The 23,156-nt window shown below is 40.9% G+C and overlaps 1 protein-coding gene across 1 annotated transcript in view; it reads right to left on the bottom strand.

Moving 5' to 3' along the window:
* NEK11 (NIMA related kinase 11) overlaps window positions 1-23,156 on the bottom strand; it is a 576,822-nt gene that overhangs the window by 190,029 nt on the left and 363,637 nt on the right. The window contains exon 13 of the mRNA XM_007937422.1: window positions 2,322-2,482. Coding sequence (XP_007935613.1) covers window positions 2,322-2,482 — 161 coding nt within the window. The remainder of the gene's footprint in view (window positions 1-2,321; window positions 2,483-23,156) is intronic.

Genomic DNA, 23,156 nt, shown 5'->3' with positions numbered 1-23,156 from the left:
CATACAATGGGATACTACGTAACTTAAAAGAACAACGATGAATCTGCAAAACATCTCTCGACATGGAGGAACCTAGTGGATATTATCAGAAGGAAGGTTTGGCAATCTACTTCCGTAGTGATAGCACCTTGGAAACCCAAGTAGGGGTCGCTTTGAGTTGGGGCCGACTCGACGGCACATAACAACAACAACAGTGGACATTATGCTTAATGAAATAAGTTGATCACAAAAGGACAAATGTTGCATAAGATTACCATTGTAAAAAGTCAAGAAAAGGTTTCCACATAAAAGAAATGTTCTTTGAAGGTTACCAGGGGTGGGAGAGAAAAGGAGGGTAAATCACTAACTAGAGGGTTGTTGTTGCTGTTGTTGTTTGCCGTCGAGTCAGCCCCGACTCATAGTGACCCCTCCTTGGGTTTCCGAGGCAGTATCACTACAGAAGTAGGATTGCCCATCTAGAGGGTAGACACATATTAATTTGGGTGAACGGAAAGGCAATATATGCTAAGGAAGAGGTCAGCATAAAATGATCAAAGTAAAAAAGACACAGGAAGAGTACAAGAGTTAAAAGTAACAGGTAAATACCAATTCACACACAATCCTGCAATCACAGTAACAGTAATCAATAATCTACGAGTGTATACATAGACACACAAACTGAAAAGGTATGGGAAGGAGAATGGGACTATACTCATGAATATGTATAGATTTGACAGAAGGTATTTCAAATATGTATTTACATATGGTGCAAATATATCCATGAATATAGGAGAGCATACAGAGGGCAAAGTTGTGAAAACTTCTTAGCCATAACCAAAAACCCTGAGGGAGTGAGTTGCTTGGCTTGGTGACTCAGCTCCTTAGTCTCAGTAACATCAAGAACAATTGTAACAACATACTCCACAAAGACAATGTTCTGAGTCCTACTTTGTTGAGTAGCAACTTGGGTTTTAAAAGCTTTCAAACAGCCATCTAAGGTGCAACTATTGATCTCCCCTAGTCAGAAGCAAAGAAAAGTGAAGAAAATCAAAGACACATGGAAACAATTAGTCCAAAGGACTAATGGACCATGCAAACATCAGCCTCCACGACCAGAAGAACTAGATGGGGCTTAGCTACCACTACTGACTGCTCTGAAAGGGACCATATTAGAAGGTCTTGGATGGAGTGGGAGAAAAATGTAGAACAAAATTCAAAATAGTAAAAATGACCAGGCTTACCAGTCAAATAGAGACTGGTAGAACCCCCCTCAAGACAATGGTCTTTGGTCACCCATTGGGACCTGGAACTGAACTTACTCCCATAGTTCAATTTTCAGTCAAACAATTGACAGGTCTACAAGGTAAACAATAACTCCATGAAGGTAGACATTCCTTAGAACAATCAACCATTAGAGATCAAAAGGGCAGCATTTGCTCAAGGACAAAGTTCAAAAGGGTTAGGAGACAAGGAAGAATGGAACCAAGAAACACAAGGAGGATGTGGTAGGAAAGATATGATGTTACATTAAGGGTATTACAATCAATGACATGAAACAAAATGTTTGAGAACTGTTGAATGGAAAATTGATTTTCTCTGTAAGCTTTCACCAAAATCACAATTTTTTTTTTTTTTTTTTTAAGTCTTATCTCATGGAAAGCCTTGTGGAGCCATTATAATAAACCCCAATTTCCATCCCCCAGTGCATGCTGTAAGACCCTGTGGTAGTTAAGGTTGTGTGTTAACTTGACTGGGCCTGGCTGAGTGGCTGGGCAGCTGGTGGTAAGTTATTCTCCATGATGAGACTGGCAATCAACTCCATGGTGGAATCTACCACAAGCAGCTGAGTAGCTGCTTTAGGGATGTGGTCTTTTTTCCATTTATAAGAAGCAGCTTTTGGAATGGCCTCTAGCTTATAGCATGCTTGGACCGTGCATGTGGCCATGTCATTGTTCAGCAGCCTGCCATGCTCTGTCAATCATGGGACTTTCAATGGACTTCAATCAATGGCCTGCCATGTGGTTTGTTAACATCAAGACTGTTTCATTTTATTTGTCGACCTTGGGCTTGTCAGCCTCGGCAGCCAGTAGCTGCCTGAATGAAGAGATGCCTCCAGCTTCAGTGGGCTGGGAGAAAGAGACAGAGCTGAAGCCCAAGGTCGAGAGGATTTCACCCAGCCCCTAGAGCCTGGCACTTGGAACTTGGACTTCTAGCCTCCAAAAATTGTAAGAGTAAACTCCTGTTTGTTAAAGGCATCCCATTTGCGGTATCTTCTGTTAGAGCGGCACAGTCCAATCACAGTCCAATCAGTTTCAGTAATTCTGGTGTGGAACAGTGTGTACCTGTTGGTTTGTTCTGTAAGCAGGCTGGGGCTCCTCATCAACGACCTCTTCTTCAGACCCTGAAAACACTATTTCTTCCTCCTTCTCCTCACTCTCTTCAGAACAGGAATCAAATGCATCAGCATAATACTCTTCAGCCTCAAGTGGGTCTTCTGGGATCTCTGAAATGGAAAATAAACAACTATCAGGTCCCAACAGTTATTAAAATTATAATGAAGTAGGACCCCCACACACAACCCCATGCTTTCCAGAGATGTGCATTTTGTTTGCACTGATAAAGCTTCCATGGAGCATAGAACTGAATTTTTGCTTCCTAAAAAGTATGTGGTTGAATGTAACTGACATTCAGCAATGAGAAATCAACAGAGGGATGCAGGGGTGACTCCACCTTTTGAAGGTGAGCAAATAAAACCAAGAAACAAGAAAACACTATTTGCTTTTAAAGTCTTTACATTTGGAGGCATGACTCCTTGCTACAAATGAGGGGACTCTGGCACAAATGAAAACAAGAAGCCCTGGCTTCAGGGTCCTATCACAGTCCAAATGACGTTTTAGCAGAAGCTGTTGTTGTGGAGCTGGGCCAGCCTTCTTCCCAGGTATTCCTTAAAAGAAAATATGGGTAGACCAGATAATATGGGTAGAATCTGTAACAGTGGTATTTTGGCAAACAGTGCAGAACTTTACAATTCTTTTCAAACAGGCTATGAAGCTTCTGAGATGGAGTTCACTCTGGTGGGTCCTACTCACTCATATTTACACACACAGTATTTATTTATTTTTTCATTTTTTAAAATACATTCACTTAAACTGATGCCAAGCAGTAGCTAACCAAGTTACCTGGTGCAATATTATTAGTAACAAAAATTAAAATTGGTACTTATAAATCTTCAAACAAGAAAGGCTAAAGACTATATCAGAAAATGCATAGCAATATCAGTTCCAATTGGTAACAGAGACCTAGAAATAGAAAAACATCCTTGGGCAGGAAGAAGAAGCCATTACATAATGATACCCAACTACAGTAAAACAGTGGGCATTTTAGCCTCTAAAATGTACCATGCTTTGACTTATAAACAAAATAATCCTTCTAAATTGTCACACACAGCACAATTTTTCATGTCACTGTTGCTATTTTCTGTCAAAAAGGCAAAACAAGCCTGTTACCATTGAGTTGATTCTGACTCATAGTAATCCTACAGGACAGAGTAGAACTGCCGCCATAGGGTTTCCAAGGTTATAAACCTTTACAGAAGTAGACTGCCACATCTTCCTGGTGGGTTCAAACTGTGAACATTCTGATTAGCAGCCCAGAGCTTAACTACTACACTATTGAGTCTCCTATTCTGTCTAGCAAAACAAAGAATATGGAATTTGGGGTCAGAAAAGTTTGAATCTAGCTCTACCTTCTCCTAGATGAGAACCTTGCCAAGAGACTTGCTTGAACAACTTCTCTTCAAAAGATCAGCCCAAGGCCTGTCCCCATGAGGCACAGGTTAAAGATGTCCCAAATGTCCAAACTACTGCGCCACTTCATCATTTCAGACATTAACTCCTCCTCATCTTCTCAGTAATCTCCCCCATCTTAGGGTTCTGTATTTCAATATAATGTCTCACAGAACTCACAGACACCCAAGGGATCATCTCACATAGTGGTGGTAGAGGCTGGCAGGCTGGCAACTCCCAGGTCTGTGAGTAGGTCTGGAGGATCCTCCCAATTCTTGGGGTTTGACGAACCTCGATCAGCAGACCAGATGACGGCTGCTGTCACATCCCGGGGTGAGATGACAATGAGCCAAAACAACCGGAGCAAGAAAAGGGTGAACCTTCCCAGGAGATTCATAGGTATACCCTCAAGGAAGCTAAAAGTGGTGATTTGAGTTATACCCTCCAGCAAGGTGGGACTCAAGATATATCCCACCTGTGCTGCTCCAACAGAAATAACCCAAGTGGATGGCTTTAACAATCAGCAGCTACTCAGTTGCTCACAACAAATCCCACCACAAAGCCGATTGCCAGTCATTATAGGATTGACGACTACCAGCTTCCCAGCCAAGCTAACACCTGACCTTAATCACCACACCACCCTAAACAGGCATGGATAATAGGATTTACAATACATCACAGAATGGAGGACAATGGCTAGAAGGGCCACATCAAGTAATTCATTGCAAGACTTATACCTCCTGAGCTCCAATTTCTCCAGTAAAACTGATATAAGGACAATCAAGCAGGGTAGCCACAAGGATTCAATAACACAATTCTTAAATAGGTGAGCTTTGTATAAATGCTCACTCAATTGCCACATCTGTAGTAATGAACTTTTCATTAGCTGACTCTAGAATCCTTTGAAAAGTATAGTTCTTAATGGATACAGAATTCCCTAATCATATGAGACTAAAATCTGTTAATCTATGGTTTCCTACTGAAACACAAGAGGCAGTACAGTGGATTCCAAGCTATTCAGCTCAAAAGACAGAAACTACATATATTAAAAACTGCCTTTATCAATTGCTTAGGAATGGGCATACTGGGGAATCTCATACCTTCTCTGGGTATCTCTAACCTTTATCTTGTTCAGCTAAGCACCAGATGAAATTTATATAGAGGCCATGTATCTATGAAAAGTGCATAATATTATTAGACTCACGTTCAGAATGGCAAGAGGGTCACTGAATGAGAAGTGTCAAAGTGTCAAAACTAAAATCCACTGAGATGACAGCAGCTCAGGACTCCACTGGGCCTTGAGAGGGGGCAAGTGCTCACTGAGTAGAATGGCAGGCAGAAGAGATGCACTACATCTGCCTCCCTGAGGGTCCCCCATCATCTTCCTCTCCCTGAATCTATCACTTTGACAGTTACTCGCTCATTCACTCATTCATCTTCTCTAGCTCTTGTTCTTCCACTATCTTGTCCTTTTTCTCTTTCTCTTCTATCCCTCCTTTCCCACCCAAGGAAAGAATATTTGCTTTCAAACTTGACTAGGACAGTAAGAAATACTGTTTGCCTTTTGCCAAGCACACAGAAGTGTATGTGTGTGCATGTACCTGTGTCTGTGTTTGTAAATAAAACAAAACGTTTCATATATCAAGACTTACTATATGTGACACACTCTGGAATTTTCCATTCCACTTAATTTAAAAAAAAAAAAAATGCTAGTTCCAACTTGCAACTGATCTCACAGCCCACAGTTTTAAAAATACGGGTTTATAATTCTGACTTTGGTAATAGAAAGACCTGCAGTAAAACCGTGACCTTGGGCACTGTTGAACCTTTCTGTACTTCAGTTTTGTCATCTGTAAAAAATGGAGAAGGTAGTACCCATCTCATAGAATTATTGTGAACATTAAATAGTTTAATGGATACAAAGTACTGTGCACATGGATGGTATGTATCCAGGAAATGTCATTTACTATTAAAAGTGGTAAGGCAAATACTCTATAGTTTTGCCTGTAATACCAATCACCAGGCAGAAATCTCAATATTATAAATTACAAAGTTTAAAATACTTCTTTAAATTTCAAATAGAATCACTTCTCAACCCAGAACCCAACTCAAATAAGGAATCATTTCTCTGGTTTCCCTCCTGTTAGATTCCACAGGGAGGGCATTTCACTACTCAGTTCTCCCCTCATTGTCCTGCTATCCACTGGTCCCACCTTGGCTCCCTTCAGGTGACTTACAGGGAGCCACTATAATAAAGGCTGGAAAACTTTTTCTGTAAAGGCCATACTAAAAATTTTAGGCCATGTGGGTTTATATGGTCTCTGTTACAACTTTGCCTATGTAGCATGACAGCACTCATAGACAATACATAAACAAATAAGTATAGTCACATTCCAGTAAAACTTTATTTACAAAAACAGGCTTTCTCTTGCTAAAATACTATACCCTCTTCCCATGACATGCCTCTTTGTATAAGGAGTCTTAGTCTCTTCCCCTCTTTTTTCCAGGATACCCTTCAAGGAAAGGCTGGAAGGAGGAAATAATAAGGAGGAAAGTTCCATCCTGCCACATGTGCTGAAGTCTTGAAATAGATTCAGCTGGATCTAGCACCAGTGTTTCTTACACAAACACCACAAGCTTAGTGCCACTCACAACAGTGCTCATTTTTCAAGGGAAAAGCCAAAAGAAATTTAAGTCTGCTCAAACTGTGTTTGCCAAGCATGTGTTTTTCATACATGGGTCCAAATTGAAGTCTTATTAGGCTAAGGCTCATTTCTCCTGTCACTGTGGAAAAAATAATCTATGATAAATAGCTTTAATTTTCTCACACCCTGAAGTGAGCCTTATGACAGATACACTGGAATGGCATTCCAGCTCTCTGTGCACCAGGCAGGCAGTGGCAGAGTGAGTTGATGACAGGACCCAATAATGGCTGGCTGGGCTTGGACTCAAACGTGCAAACCCATGCTGGAGAAGGAAAAATGCAATCACCTGTTCCAGAAAAAGGGTGGATTTTGTCTGGCCCTTCAAGTAAGACCCTACTTTGCCTTCTGAGATTTGAGTGAGCACCAGATCATCCGGAGGGCTGGGTAAAATGTAGACCACCTCCAGAGTTGCTGATGCTGATGCTGCAAGTCCAGGCACTGTACTTTGAAAACCACAGCTCTTGGATGTAGCAAGTTCAAATAGAATCACTACGATAGAATACTCTATAATATCTCAACATCTTCCAACCTTCAGAGTTAAGTACAAATAATGACAAAAGAAATAACTTCAGAAAACCTCATGTTACTGTGCCACTGGGTGTCTCAATTATGCACATAATCTCTATGGAGTTACAAGGCATTGATCTCATTTTTTGATGAGTAAGAACAAAGCTGAAAATGAGAAGCCCGAAGTCACGGTCCTTATATTTGCACACCATTTTACAGTTTTAAAAGCACATTCAGATCCATTGTTTCATCTATTACTGCAGCAACACTTCAAGACAGCCCAGAGACATTTTTATGCCCATTTTGCAGATAAGGAAAGCAAGACTCAGCTACACTAATAACCCATCAAAGGTCACACAGCTCTCACGGTGGACACAAGCCTCCTATTTCTTTTTTTCTATGAATTTGTAATATGGCACACAACAACAGTACTACTTTATGGCTGGCTAAAAATTTTAATCTTTGCTAGTAAAAACAATTCCATAGATAAAAGTCGTGATTTTCCTCATTATTCTGAAAAGAAGAAAATGAAGGATAGACTTTGACTTAGGAGATGATTTGTTTTGTGCCATCGAGTTGGACCCAACTCACAGCGATGCCCCCTTGGTTTTCTGAGGTGGTGTCACTATGGAAGTAGATTGTCCAACCTTCCTTCTGAGGAGTGGCTGGTGGGTTTGAACTGCCAGCCTTCCAGTTAGCAGTCATGTGCCTCTCAAAGGGTAGTTCCCAGAAAAGCTGCAGCACTAGCACCAGGAACTTGTTAGATATGCAAATGTTCAGGGCACCATCCCGCCTAATCTACATTTTAACAAGCCCTCTAGGTGATCCTGCAGCACATATAAGCTTGGGAACCACTATTTTACCACAATGACCACTCTTAATGGGTGCTCACTGTTAATCTCCAGGATGGCAGGAGCCATGTCTGTCCTGTTCTGCATGATAGCTGCAAAACACGACACAGAGCACTCAGACCTACTTGCTAAATAAATGCATGAATTCCTAAGAAATGGGGACTTTCAAACTACCACATACTATCTCATGCAAAGAATTTCCTAGCCTTTCTGTGTTGCGGAGAAAGAGAAGGAAGAGACATAGATAATTTTTTCCCTTAAGAGTCTTCTTTCTCATGTAATTTGAACTTAAATATCAGATGTAGTCATAACTTTGAATAGTCAAAAGAAGTCTTCATCCTAAAATTTCCAGCCATTTCCCACAGGCTCACTAAGTTGGAGGACTCAGCCAAGGTTACCAAGAGTGTGACGGTGCACGCTGTTGGACTGTGGCTTCTCCGGGTGCCCGGACTCTACTCCAGCTACAAGACCACCTGCCTCTCTACACACAATCCAATAATAGTGGCAGAACTGATTCATGTTTGCTGAGCATGGTGATGTGTTTTGGGAAATATAATAGACTCACCTGTACTTTTCTGCTTGTTCTCCCAGTATCTATGAGATACTTTATAAAATGGCTCTCACTATACCCACATTAGGGGGGAACGAATCTCTTTATAAAGAGCAGGTGCTATTTCTTTTAGCTGTGGTAAGGCAGGCTGGGGGTCGGGGAACCTCTGCAGCAGAGAGCTGGCCACAGATGCCCTTCTCTACTTTTCCTTTCATCCTCAGTCTTTTGAAGAGGGCAATGGCTTTACTTCATTGAGCCAGAGAATAGCGAACAAAGGCTATAACAAACGCAAATCTATTCATTGTTATACCTTGATTTAGCCTCTCCAAAGACCATTTTCACCCATTATAAATTGGAAGTTATAGTGCTTGGGATAATAGTTATTACTGTGCTGACAAGGCAGTTCTCACAGTTTCTTACTTTCTTAAAAATGGCCTTTGTGGGTGTCTTTGTTCTCTAGTGATGCCATAATGGATACACCACAAGTGGATGGCTTTAACAAACAGGAATTTGTTCTCTTACAGTTCAGGAGGCTAGAAGTCTGAATCCAGAGTGCCAGCTCTAGGGGCTGGGTGAAGGCCCCTCGACCTTGGGTTTCAGATCTGCCTCCTATTCCAGGCTCACTGCAGCAAGCTAGAGGCTTCTTCTGACTCATGCAGCTGCTGGCTGCTGATGCTGATGAACCCAAGATTGACAGGGAAAACAGCACAATCCTAAAATCAATAGGCAACATGGGAGGCCACTGGTTCAAGTCCAGGAACCAAAGATGAAGGCTCAACCAAATGCAGGATCAAAATTGTGCCAAGTCCTCACAGCTGGACCAATAAGGAACATTATGATAAATGGAGAAAAGATTGAAAGTGTCAAAGATTTCATTTTACAGAGTCAACGCCCATGGAAGGAGCAGTCAAATAATCAGACAATATTGCATTAACAAATCTGCTGCAAAAGACCTCTTTGAAGTGTTCAAGAGAGAAGATGTCATTTTGAGGACTAAGGTGGGCCTGACCCAAGCCATGATATTTTCAGTCATTTCATATCCATGTGAAAGCTGGACAACGAATAAGACTGAAGAATTGATGTCTTTGAATTATGGTGTTGGTGAATAACCTTGAATATGCCATAGACTTCTAGAAGAATGAACAAGTCTGTCTTAGAAGAATTAACAGCCAGAATGCTCCTTAGAGCATGAAAAACTTCATTTCATGTGCTTCAGACATGATATCAGGAGGGACAAGTCCCTGGAGAAAAACATCATGCTTGCTAAAGTAAAGCATCAGCAAAAAAAGAGGAAAACCCTCAATGAGATGGATTGATTCAGCGGCTGGAAAAATGTTGTTGTTAGATGCCATCGAGTTAATTCCGACTCATAGTGACCCCATGTACAACAGAAAGAAATGCTGTCCAGTCCTGCACCATCCTCACAATTGTTGCTATGTTTGATCCCATCGTTGCAGCCACTGTGTCAATCCATTTCACTCAGGGTCTTCCCCTTATTCTCTGACCCTCCACTTTACCAAGCATGATATTCTTTTCCAGGGAGTGGACCCTTCTAACAACATGACCAAAGGAGGTAAGATGAAGTCTAGCCATTCTTGCTTCCAACGAGCATTAAAGCTGTACTTCTTCTAGGACAGATTTGTTCTTCTTCATATAGTCCTGCTTCTCAGATTATTTGTTCAGCATACAAATTGAATAAGTGAAAGGATCATATGGTGAAAGGACACAACCCTGACACACATCCTTCCTTATTTTAAACCATGCAATTTCCCTTGTTCTGTTCAAATGACTGCCCCTTAGTCTATGTACAGGTTTCTGAGGAGCACAATTAAGTATTCTGGAATTTCCATTCTTCAAAATGTTATCCATAATTTCTTATGATCCACACAAATATCTTTGCATAGTCAATAAAACAGGTAAACATCTTTCTGGTATTCTTTACTTTCAGCTAATATTCATTTGGTATCAGCAATGATATCCCTCATTTCACATCCTCTTCTGAATCTAGCTTGCATTTCTGGAAGTTCCCTGTCAATATATTTCTGCAACTATTTTTTAATTATCTTCAGCAAAATTTTACTTGGGTGTGGTATTAATGATATTGTTTGATAATGTCCACATTCTGTTGGACCACCTTTCTTTGGAATGGGCACCAATATGGATTTCTTCCAGTTCACTGGCCAGCTAGCTGTCTTCCAAATTACTTGGCATAAATGAGTGAATACCTCCAGTGCTGCATATGTTTGTTGAAACACTTCGATGGGCATTCTGTCAATTCCTAGAGCCTTGTTTTTCACCAGTTCCTTCCGTGCAGCCTGGATTTCTTCCTTAAACACCATTGGTTCTTGATCTACCTCCTGAAATGGTTGAACGTTGGCCAATTCTTTTTGGTACAGTGACTCTATATATTCTTTTCATCTCCTTTAGATGCTTTCTGCATCATTCAATATTTTGCCCATAGAAACTGTCAATATTAAAACTTGAGGCGTGAATTTTTTCTTCAGTTCTTTCACCTTGATAGATGCCAAGCACGGTTTTCCTCTTGATTCAGCGGCTGCAAAAATGTTGTTGTTAGATGCCATTGAGTTAATTCCGACTCATAGTGAGTTCTTGGTTTGCTAATTCCATATCTTTGTACATTTCATTATAATACTTTACCTTGTCTTCTTATGCTGCTGCAAAAATGGGCTCTGTGGCTGCAACAAAGGGCTCAAATACAGCAAATCTTGTGAGGATGGCTTAGGACTAGGCAGTAATTCAGTGGTGGAGTAGTGCATAAGGCATCTGACTTCTAACCAGAAGGCTGGCAGTTCAAACCCATCAGCCACTTCTTAGAAGGAAGACTGAGAAATCTACTTCCATAGAGATACTGCCTCGGAAACCCAAGGAGGGGTCATTGTGAGTCAGAATTGACTGGATGGCAGTGAATTTTTTTTTGAGTTTAGTATAGAGGATTGCTTTTAGTTGGAACTGACTTAATTGCACCTAACAACAATAACAAGGTAAAATCCCTGCTATATTTGATTTTCATGGGTGTGAAATCATTAATAAGTAGAAAAAAATGTTGCCTGTGTTACTGTAATGATCTTAAAAATCTGCAGTCTTATAGAGATGATGAATTGTTGTGTTTTTATTGACATAATTTTATGTGCTAAATAGGTAGATATGAGATCTTGAAATTGGTTCAGGGTCTCCTACAGGGATAGTTTGATGATGAAGTACATGCATTTATTTGTATTTTCCCTCAGTGAGTTTAGAGGTTTCCAAATCAGTCACCCAAATGCCTGGCTCCAGAGTTTCTCAGATGTAGCAATTTCTTATCATTGAAAAGTCTCACATGAGATGCAAATTGTTTAATACATTATTTTGTTTAACTCTTCTACATTTCAAAAAAAAAGTAAAATAAAAGTCCTTGGAGAGCTGTAGCATTCGCAAAAGCAGTTAATGCATTAGAGCAGGTTGATTTTCAGATATCGTCATCATAGAAATAGAAAAACCATCAGACAGTAGAGATATGGTGACAGTAAATTGTGTTTTTTTCCCTGGTGGCATGGGATTTCAGAGCTCATTTTTAGATGGATTGTTCCATGTCAACAGTGATAAATACAAGTATAGCTGTCTTTATTTCAGTTTCTCCAGTTATATTTTTAAATGATTATACTCCTTTTTGTTTAATGTTCTCTTTGGAAGAGTTAAAATTATTTTTAGTTTAATAACCTGTGAAAAATTAGATGACTGACAAAGCACTTAATGTACTGAAGGAATAAACACAATTCTATTTGAGTACAGAGCAAAAACACCAATGGGACCTGATTTATAATATTTCTACATATGCACCTATTCTATTGTAAAGTTTATTAGTCTCTACAGACTTTGGAAGGCTTTTCAGTAAGACCCTATTAATTCACATCCTGGGGTCTGAAATGCTTAACACTTTGTCATTTTAATAATGACAATTTTTCCTCTTCCCACTGTTTAAAATAGTCATTTTCATTTTATTGAGTCAAGTAATACAATACTTATGCCATTTCCATTGTTAAGATTTTATCAATTGATCTTTGCTAGTTATTCATTTCAGTAATAATTATACCATTTTAACCATAAATTTTGCTTGTGTTTTAAATTGAGTTTTACAAATGATTAGATAGGAGAAACCATAACCATTTATAAAATACAAAATATATTTTTCCTTTATCTTGCTCTAGGAATTTTTCATTTTCCTAGAGCAGTAAATAAATTTTCATCCTTCCTAGAGCAGTAAAAGATACACCATTGGGTGTATCTTTTAAATTTTGTTTTGTATGATAAATATAAAGGAAGAAGGTTGCATAGTATAGTGAGAAATCAAGAAGCACAGAGAGTGAAGTTGATTCCCCTCCCCCTGACACACACACACTAGCTTTGTGATGTAAGACAAGCTTTCAAACTCTGCCAAATCTCAATGTTGTTTCCTCTAAATGGATTCTGAGGATCCAGTACCAGACTGCTAGTTGAACTATGTGACTGCCCAAGTCTAAACAACTGTCATCTCCTCTGAAGTGCTGCTCTAGGTGCCAGCCAGTCTCTTCCTCTGCCTAGTTAATTCTCCACATGGCTGCCAAAACGATCTTTGAAAATCCAAGTTTGTCACTTGCTTGCTTAAAACTCTCTAAAGGCTTAGCATAAAAAAACAGAAAATCTTTAGCATGACCCACATGGAGTCTGAGTGGTGCAAATAGTTAACACACTTGCTGCTAATCAAAAGGTTGGAGGTTTGAATCCACCTAGAGGTATCTTGGCCAAAACACGTGGCAGTCTGCTTCCATAAAATTAGCCTTTAAAAACCCTATGGAGTACAGTTCTACTAGGACACACATGAGGGAGCTCTGGTAGCATAGTGGCTAAGACACTTGCCTGCTAACCAGACGGCTGGCAGTTCAAACCCACCAGCCACTCCTCGGAAGGAAGGTTGGGCAATCCTACTTCTGTAGTGATACTGCCTCGGAAACCCAAGGAGGGGTCGCTATGAGTCGGGGCCGACTCGACGGCACATAACAACAACAACAGGACACACATGAGGTGACCATGAGGTGGAACTGACTTGACAGCAACTAGTTTGGTTTTATAAGGATCCTATTTATGACCATCCCCTAACCCTATCTCATGGCACTCTCCATTTCACTCCTGTTTGGATCACAAGCCATCCCAATTTTCCCCAATATATGATTCTCTTTATATAACCATGAACACTGTAAAACTTATCATTTAGAAATGATACAGTTAGGAAACTATAAAGAAAAGCAAGGAAGTGATTACTATAAAAGCAACCAAACCAAACACACTGCCGGTGAGTCCATTCCAACTCAGAGCAACCCTAAAGGACAGAGTAGAACTGCCTCATAGGATTTCCAAGGCTGTAAATGTTTATGGAAGCAGACTGCCTCATCTTTCTCCTACAATGTGGCTGGTGAGTTTGAACTGCTGACCTTTTGGTTAGCAGCCGAGCGCTTAAACACTGTACCACCAGTGAATCTTTATAAAAGTAAATATTGGTTATTTCCAGGGTGAAGAGCAGGGTCATGACAAGTAAAGGATATGAGATGTAGGGATGTGGGTAGTGTTTCTGGGATACTTGTTACTTCTGAATTTCTTGATGTAGTTAGTTGTTTGATAAATATTTCCTTTATATTTATGCATTATCACACATTCATGGTTTTATTTAGGAGGTAACATTTTTGTAAAGAATTGAATTAAATGAGAGAGTAAGCCAGCTACATACCTGGAGGGAGGTTCTCTGACAGAAATGCTCATACCCTTTGACCCAGCATTTGCACTTACAGTTCTTAAGCCTCCAGAAAAACAGCTCTACAAGTTTGCAAAGTTACATGTTCATGGCAACATTATTTGGAGTGTGTTAGTAATTTTGGATTGAGAGGTTATCTTCAGTTGGGACTTTTCTCTGCGCAAACACTAAACAGCTAGGTTTTGGAGAAATGTCCCTCCAGAGTCCTTTCCTATTTGTTTTTGGCAGGCATCCTGGGGTCGGCTCCAGACTAATTTAATGGTAATTCTTTGGGAAAATCCTATAACACATGAAGAGTATAAATTCAGATTTTAACCCAGTTCAGGCTTCAGATTTTAATTTCTCTTGAGTCTTATTTTTTCCTACCTAAAGCTGTCAGTAGAAGTAGAGCTTTCCCACATCTCCATGAGCAAGTGGGAAGATACTGTTTAGTCTCTTATCACAGAGGGTGCAGCCCTTAGAGGTCACCCACAGCCTCATACAGGATTTTTTCCCCCTTCACAATGATGGGATTTGTTAAGGGAAGTAACAAGCTATAATTCAGGATCAGAAACAAGTGAGCATATAGTTCTTCAATCAGGGTATCTTCTTCTCAGCTGTGCCACAGGCGCCGTTCTTTCTGGCCTTGACCTCTTGGTCCTGCAGCCCCTTGGCCTCTGCCCTATTTGGGCAACTGTTACAGAGCTCTTTTAGCTTTGCATGTAGGTGCCCAGAGAGGTACCCCACTCTACCAGCAAGGCTTCTGCCCAAAGGCATTTAGTTGTCTTGCTCTATGGGCCAGGAAGCCTACCACTCTGTCTCGTGACAATTTCTTGGTTCTGTTGTCGCTATTTCTCTGCCACTGCTTCTCACTATCTCTGGTGTCACAGCTCCTTGTGTCTTGGATCAAGGAAGTTCAGCACAGGGATCTTGGGTCCCAAGGATGTGCTAGATTCATGGCTCTTCTTTCTTTTTTCTTTTAAATTGTGATTTGTGTGAAAGTTTACAGAGCAAATTGGTTTTCCATTCAACAATCCATAAACATTCTGTTTTGTGACACTCATTGTGGCCCCCCAACTGTAACAGCATTCTTCCCACTTCCTCCCTCACCCATCATCTCCCACCTTCCTTACTCTATCCCTGGACAAATGCTGTCCTTTTACTCTCCTATGCTTGATTGTTCTAATGAATGCATATCCTCCTGGTATTACTGTTTACCCTACAGGCCAGTCTATCACTTGTCTGAAAGTTGAGTCACGGGAGCTAAGTTCAGTTCCTAGCTTAAAGGGTATCTAAGGGCCATAGTCTTAGGAGTTCCACCAGTCTTAATCAGACCAGTAAGCCTGGTCTTTTTCATGTTTTTGAGTTTTGTTCCACATTTTCCCCTACTCTATCTGGAACCTCCTACTGTGATCCTTTGCAGAGTGAGTGGTCAGCAGTGGTAGCCAGGCACCATCTAGTTCTTCTGGTCTCAGGGTCATGGAGGCTGGGGTTCACATGGTCCTTTAGTCCTTTGTATTAATTATTTCCTTATGTCTTTGATTTTCTTCACTCTTCTTTGGTCTGGATGGGCCCACACAGGATTTTGTATCTTCTTGCATAGCTTTGAGGGAGGGTTTGTGGATAGGGTTTAGTGTTTGGGTAAGACTTGCTTTGGTAAGCTGAAATCAGATACTGAAAATGATTTCTTGCTCTTTTTATTGGTTCTTAGAATTCAGAAAAAGCTCAACAAGATTTTTCTCTTCCCCAATAAAAAGGTCTGTGTTTTACAATGGAGGTTCTGAGCTTCATTGACCATAAAGTATTGTACAACTTCCAAGTTTATTATGATTATATTGGAAGCCTCCAAGGATTTGAATGAATGGGTGCTGCTAGCTCCACAGGTGTGTGTATAGTATTTATCCATAGTGACCAGTAGCTATTTATCACCTAAAACCAAGTGTTGGCAAGCTCTCATAATGGGTCAATAATAAATAAATAATATGGGTTTGTAGTACATACCATCTCTGCCATAATTACTCAACTCTACTGTAAAAGCTCTGGTAGCATAGTGCCTAAGGCACTTGACTGCTAACAGAAGGCTGGCCACTCCTCGGAAGGAAGGTTGGGTAATCTACTTCCATAGTGATACTGCCTTGGAAACCCAAGAAGGGGGTCGCTATGAGTTGGGTCTGACTCGACGGCACATAACAACAACAACAACTGTAAAACTCTGTCATTGTAGACCAAAATAACCATAGACAATGTGTAAACAAATAGGCATGCTGTGTTCCAGTAAAACTTTATTTATAAAAATAGGCAGCCTGGATTTGGCTGGGAGGCTAGTTTCCTGACCTTTGTGTTCTGAGCATGTTGATAGATACACTAACAGTACTGGAAAATAAATATGCTTGCTAGATGTTTACTTTCCCTTTATGGAATCTTGGCTTCAACTTCACTGAAACAAAAACTTTTAATGTTGTTACCATGCAAATTTACAACATATCCAGTGCCTCCTGTTGCTGAATAGGGCAAAATTAATTTTCTAGTGGTGTAATTTAGTATTTCTGTTTATGGGAAGAATTTGATGCAAATTCAATACACATGCCCCAGGCTTTCTCATTGTTTGCAGCATGGGACAGCTGTAGTGCACAGACATTTGTGGTCTGAGGCATTGAGGACTGAATATTAACAGGGAGAGGGCACTGAACCATGTGGCTTCAAGATTTTTTTCTTCTCCATTGTGAGTAGGAATTTCTTGGGAATGTTGTCATCTAACTATGAGTTAGAATTCAATAAATATTATGTCTGAGAAATTTAGGATGATGCGTAAGCATCCAGGCCAGCTCAGCAGACCTGTATGAATCACAGGAGGAACCAGGGCAATTCATTCTTGAACCAATGTCTGAGTAGCAAGACTTTGAGGTTGAGTGGACTTTGTGCAAAGCAAACTAGAGATTTATTTGGGTCTCAGTCCTCTAGAACAGTGCTGTTGAAATTGTGACTAAAATGAATGTTTGGCTGCCTTGGAAGATTGCCAAACAGATTTCTGTAGCCAACATAATTTAATACAAAAGAGCACTGGACTTGGGGTGTGCTATTTCCAAGTTAAGTTAAGAGGTCAAGCAACTCTCTGAACCTTACATTTCTTGTCTGTGACATGGAGAATAACACCATCTGTCTCACATGGTTGATTTCAGGGATTCAAATAAAACAAAAACATATTTGAAAGCACTTTGTGAACTGTAAAGTGTCATACAAAGGTAAGTAATTGTAGTTATTACATACTGCTCTGGGATCATGTAAATGGAAGTTTTCCCAGATTTTATAGGTCATGAAAGATTTCCTTTTAAACTTGGGTTTACCTTACTGTCTATGACCAGTTCACATTTAGCAAGAAGTACCCTGGATTAAGAAAGGGGAGGCCATCCAGGAAGACCCAGCATTGTAAACAAATCCAGCATCCAGGAAAACATTTTCTAAGTAGGACCAGAAATTTTTACCTAAATTGATGTGTATGATATGCATTTCCTTTAATTTAAAATTTTTAAATGTAAGAATGTCCATAATATCCATGCAGCAGATTCCCCCTTTTGATTTCCTTGACTGATTATTGATTCAAATTGCCATATTAAGTTTGCCTGTTCACATTGGTGAGTTTAGAACATCTTGGTGCCAGTAAGTATTCCTGACAGTTTCCTGGCTGCCTCCAGCTGGCTAGTTAACAAAGTGGTGCTATAAGTTTATGTGAGTGATCAGAATTCCCAGGTGTATAGTAGAGCTGACAAGGGGCAAGGTTATGGTCATTACTTGGTCACAGCCAGCTACCCAGAGGGCCAAGTAGTTGATCCTGCAGGCTTGGGACCATAGTCACAGGGGACATCAAGCTCAATTGGCATAACATACTATACAAAACATTGTTCCACCTCCTACTTTGGCGAGTACCGACTGGGATCTTAAAAGCTAGGAAGCTGCCATTCTAGATACAACAATGGGTTTCTCCTCATCAAGAGCAAAGAAGAAAGAAGAAAACCAAAATTAATGGAAACAATCAGTCCTAGCGATTGGTACACCATCCGACCTGCAATGTATACAACGATGAGACCAGACGCACTAGATGGTGCCCAGCTACCACTGTCATCCACTTGGAAGGGGATCTATGTAGGAGATCCTTGATAGAGAGGGAGAACAATGTGGAACAAAACTCAAAACAATTTAGAGGGGAAGAGAAGGTGGGGACCAGGTTTGCTGGTCCAATAGAGCCTGGTGGAACCACTGAGACTATAGCCCCTAGCTGCCCTTCAGGTCTGGAATTGAACCCACACCTGTAGTTTCCAGCCAAACAATGTACAGGCATGTGAGTTCAACATTTACCTCAAGTAGACACATGCCCTGGAGAGAACAATCATGGGAGAAGGAAGGGCTGCTTATGCACAGGGAGACAGCTCAGGGGGCAGGAGAGTATGGAGGGATGGACACTGGAAAGAGGTAACTATGGGAAGGAAGTGGGAGGGGAGCTGTTGCATTGTGGTAAACTGTGGTCAATGACATGAGACAAAGTATATGTGAACTGCTGTGTGGAAAGTGAATTCACTCTGTAAGTCTTCACCCAAATCACAATAAATAAAATAAAATAAAATAAAAAAATACACTGTGATGTACATGAAACTGTCAGTGAGGATATACAAGCCAAGGAAAAACAGGAAAGGAAGCATAGGCCTCATTTTCGTAGCAATTCAAATCTTCCTGCTTCATGAGAATCTTAGTTATAATCTCACTGCCTGGTTAAATGGTCCCTAGCTGCTCCAAATATGGTTTGTGGACTAGGAGAGTCAACGTTACTGCTGAGTGTGTCAGAAATGTGGCCACCCCAGGCCTCCCAATCAGAATCTGCATGTGGTCAACTCCCCAGGTGATTCATGCACGTGTAAAATTAGAGAAGTCACAAATTTGCAGGCCTTAGAACATCTGGGGTTCAGGCCACTATTTTCAGGCTGGTGAGTTATGACAATCCCCATCTTATAGATCAAACATCTAAGGCCCAGGGAGCTCAAATCAGTTGCCTAAAGTCACAGGCAATTATCTTTTGTCTCTAAACACAGAATCAAGCTTTTGGACCAGCTCCTTCAGAGTCTCTGCTCAGTCTCCCTGTATTTCCCCTCAAGAGAATGGTTTTCTCAGCCTTTGTTTATTTCTGTGAATCTAGTGGAGAACAGACCAAACCTGAACCAGTCGCTTTAACTTTAGTTCTCCAAACTAGGAAAAAAGTTCAGAGGAATGCTATAGTTTTGCCTCAAGGAGAATCATGTTGACAAACAGGATAAAGGTAAATACTACAAAATCCAGGAGACACCTATTTCCAAGTGGATTGTGCTGCTTATTTCTACCATGTGTGTGCATTTGTGTGTGTGTGCGTGCATGCACACGTGTAGGGGGAGGGGAATTTAGTGCACTAAATCAAATAGATGTCACTTGAAGAAAAAGTTGTAAGAGCAGAACCTGCTGTCCTGTATGTAAAAAGAGACTGTACTGTACTTAATTTAGTCCTCCATACAGAAAGGGTCATGAATATGCATTTTGGCTAAGAAGATGATTTCTTTTCACAGCCCCATGTGTGATGCTGCAGGCTAAGCTAATCAACGTGGTTAATTTTAGCCACAGTTTTGAGGGTTTATTTTAGAAAAGGTCACAGTATTAACCTATAGCTTATTGTTCAAGAGAAGAACGCACCAAAGAGATGTAAAACCAAGCAACTGCTGTGCCAAGACTATAAATGTGTTGTTTGTTTTGGGGATTTAGTTCCATCTGCAGTTAGTGTTATTACTGATGAAGTGGACTTGATCCCTGCTGTGTGGTGAGAGGAATTATATAATGTAGAGAACTGGGAGGTGGATGAGTTGCCTTTCTGTGAGGCAGACAGTGGGGTTAGGCTTCTACTGAAGTTCCACTTGTAGACACCATGTAAAAGAAGTGAAATGGGCATCTTATAGATGAGAAGATTTGATCTGATACATATTTTAATATGGCCCTGGGAGAAAGCAAAGGGCAGAGTCATTGTGTCTCCCCAGTAGTATCATTGATTCTAGGGCTGTCAGAGTTGGAGCACCTCCAAGGGTTTGTGGTTCCACCTTCTCTTTTGCAGGAGTGGGGACTAATGGTATTGGATGATGTGCTGGCCAAGGAAGGAACTGGAAATCAGAAAGGTGAAATGACCCCCACCACCCAGGGCTTCAAACTGGAGTCTGTGGCCCAGCAGGGCAAGGTAACTATAGCAATATATCTAAGTTGTTATTGTTTTTAGATGCTGTCAAGTGGATTGACTTAAAGGGTTTTTGAAGCTGTGATCTTTTGGAAGCAGACTGCCAGGCTTGGCTTCCAAGGCACCTCTGGGTGGGTTAGAATTGTCAATTTTTCAGTTACTGGATGAGCACCATGTAAGGACTCATATCTGTATCTAGATATCTTTGTATCTGTATGTATCTTTAGCTATATCTATACAGGAGATGCTTTAAAAGATCGCTGTTCAGTAGTACTTGTCCAGTGACAGAAGTATGTGGCTAGTGTGACTGAAGAACTAAATTTATCATTTTAATTAATTTAAATAGCCAGAAGGAATAGTGGCTTAAAGGAATGGACTTGGAAAACAAGAGCAAATTCAGGAAAGAATGTAGAGTCTAGATTATAAAAGCTAAGCTTCTGATCCAAAGGTCCATGTGAGAATCATCTAGAAAGCCTCAGAAGAATAATGCTGCCTGGACTCAGCCTAAGACCACCCATTCAGAATCCCCCAGGAGAGAGCCTTTTGGCACATGCATGTTGTCGATTGAATTATGTCTTCTAAAAGGTAATGTTGAAGTCCTCACACCTATACATGTAATAAATATGTCCTGTTTGGAAACAGGTAACTTCTTTTGTTATGCTAATGAGCCAGTACTAGAGCAGAAGGGGTCCTAAACCTAATCCCTTCTGAGTGGCATCTTATTAAAAAAGCAGAATAGACATATATACAGGGGAAAGACAGAGTCCATGTAAAGATCCCTCTACAACATAAGGAATGCCAAGGAACACCAGAGGCTACTGACCAGGAAGCTCCCTCCTCTAGAGCTGACGCCCTAGTTTGGACTTCTAGCTTCCAAAACTCTGAGATAATAAATTTCTATTATTTACAAGCCACCTGCTTATGGTATTTATGTGATAGCAGCCCTAAGTAACAAAGACAAGACCTTTAACTGAGAACTCTTAAGACTCATTGGTGAGAGAAAGCTGGTCTGGCAAAGTGGGTTGCAGCCACATATAGAGGCTGTGACTGTCAAGCTGAAGACTCTCTACTCAATTTTATTGACAGCAGGGGAATGATAGGAGAGGGAGAATGACCTGGTGAGTGCTTTAGGCAAGATTTGTGGCAGCTTATGTAAGATGTGATGGAGGGGGATGATTGGAGGAGATTGCAAGACTGGTAAAAGATAGGAGTGTTCATTTCTCTCCTAGAGTATGAGGGTGTTCATTTCACTGGGGACTGCCCATATTCTTTCCTGGGCTGAGCATTGGCTCAAAACATGTCTTGACAAATATGCAAGTTTCCATCTCCCGTAAATGTTATGGTGATTGAAAATTGCTGTCTGTTCCCGTGGGCCCAGATGGGGCTCTTCATAATGAAATAGAGATGCAGCAGCCATTAGGAATGCAGAATAACAGCCTTTCTGAGACCTCTACCCAGGGCCCATAATATCCATAAAAAGGGATAACTCACCACAGGAAGGACAGAGCACAGGTCTTAGAATGTGTTCTTTCTACACTATAACTTCAGAGTGCCAAGGGATGATCTTAATGGCTGCCGCTGGGAACCAGCCCACCAGGAGAACTATGATTTAGACACAGCCTGTGACTCACTGCATAACCCTGATAAATCTTTCACAGTTCACAGTAGAGGAAAGAAGGCTTTTAAAAATTGAAAAGGAAAAAATAAAATCCAGTGTATGTTGAACCGAAGTTTAGAAATTGACAAAAATGCCTTTTCAAAAATAGCAAACTTCAAAGATTCACTCCTTTTCTTCTAAAAGTACAGGAAAAGATATGTCAAAGGGTGAGAAACTGAGGTTGTTCATTAGTTCCCAGGAGAAGAGAAGGATGGGGTATTAAGAATGATTTTTCTCTAGTTAATGGTGTTTAGTTGTCTCCCAGGAGCTTTGCTGGTGTATTGGGTAAGGCATCTGTCTGCTGACCAGGTCAGCAGTTCAAACACACCAGCTGCTCTGCATGAGGAAGATGAAGCAATCTACTTCCGTAAGGGTGTACAGCCTTGGAAACCAGTGGGGGTCACTATGAGTTGGAATTGATTCAGTGGCAGTGGGTTTGGTTTTTCTTTTAGTTGTCGCCCTGCAGGACCCGTTCCCTTTTCCCAAGCAGGGTTTTCTCCAGCTCTGTTCTTGGCCCTTTATGTACTAACGCTTTTTCTACACACCAATGATGGTGAAACCTGGATGTCGGTTTGGACTTCCCTGACCTGGAAGATCTGGGAAGCTTGGCTCAAACACACAGTTTCTAAGCCCATGGTTTTTTAGAGCTTTCTTTGGAATTGCGGAAAACGAACTGTTGCAGGCTTCCCTCTGCCTCTGCCTTGTGTATACAGACCAGTGGCCTCCATTTGGCACTTACCAGTTCATATACTAAGTCCAATTTTTTTCACCTATTCCAAGTGTTTAAAGAGTTTAGGATCTCACAGGGCACATGAGATCTTAGAACCTCTGACTCCTCTGTTTTGGTTACCTAGTGCCACTCTGGGGAGCTCTGCTAGCATAGTGCCTAAGGCACTTGACTGCTAACCAGAAGGCTGAGGCTGGAGGTTCAAACCTACCAGCCACTCCATGGAAGAAGGTTGGGAAATCTACTTCCATAGTGATACTGCCTTGGAAACCCAAGGAGGGGTCGCTATGAGTCAGGTCTGACTCGATGGCACATAACAACAATAACAGTGCCACTCGGACAGTAATATACCACAAATGGGATGGTTTTAACAAACAGGAGTTTATTCTTACAATT

This window comes from Orycteropus afer, unplaced genomic scaffold (genome assembly GCF_000298275.1).
Source record: "Orycteropus afer afer isolate SDZICR_OR568_19922 unplaced genomic scaffold, OryAfe1.0 scaffold00003, whole genome shotgun sequence".
NCBI classification, from domain to species: domain Eukaryota; kingdom Metazoa; phylum Chordata; class Mammalia; order Tubulidentata; family Orycteropodidae; genus Orycteropus; species Orycteropus afer.
The sequence above is the reverse complement of the archived record's forward strand: the minus strand, read 5'-3'. Positions and strand labels throughout refer to the sequence as shown.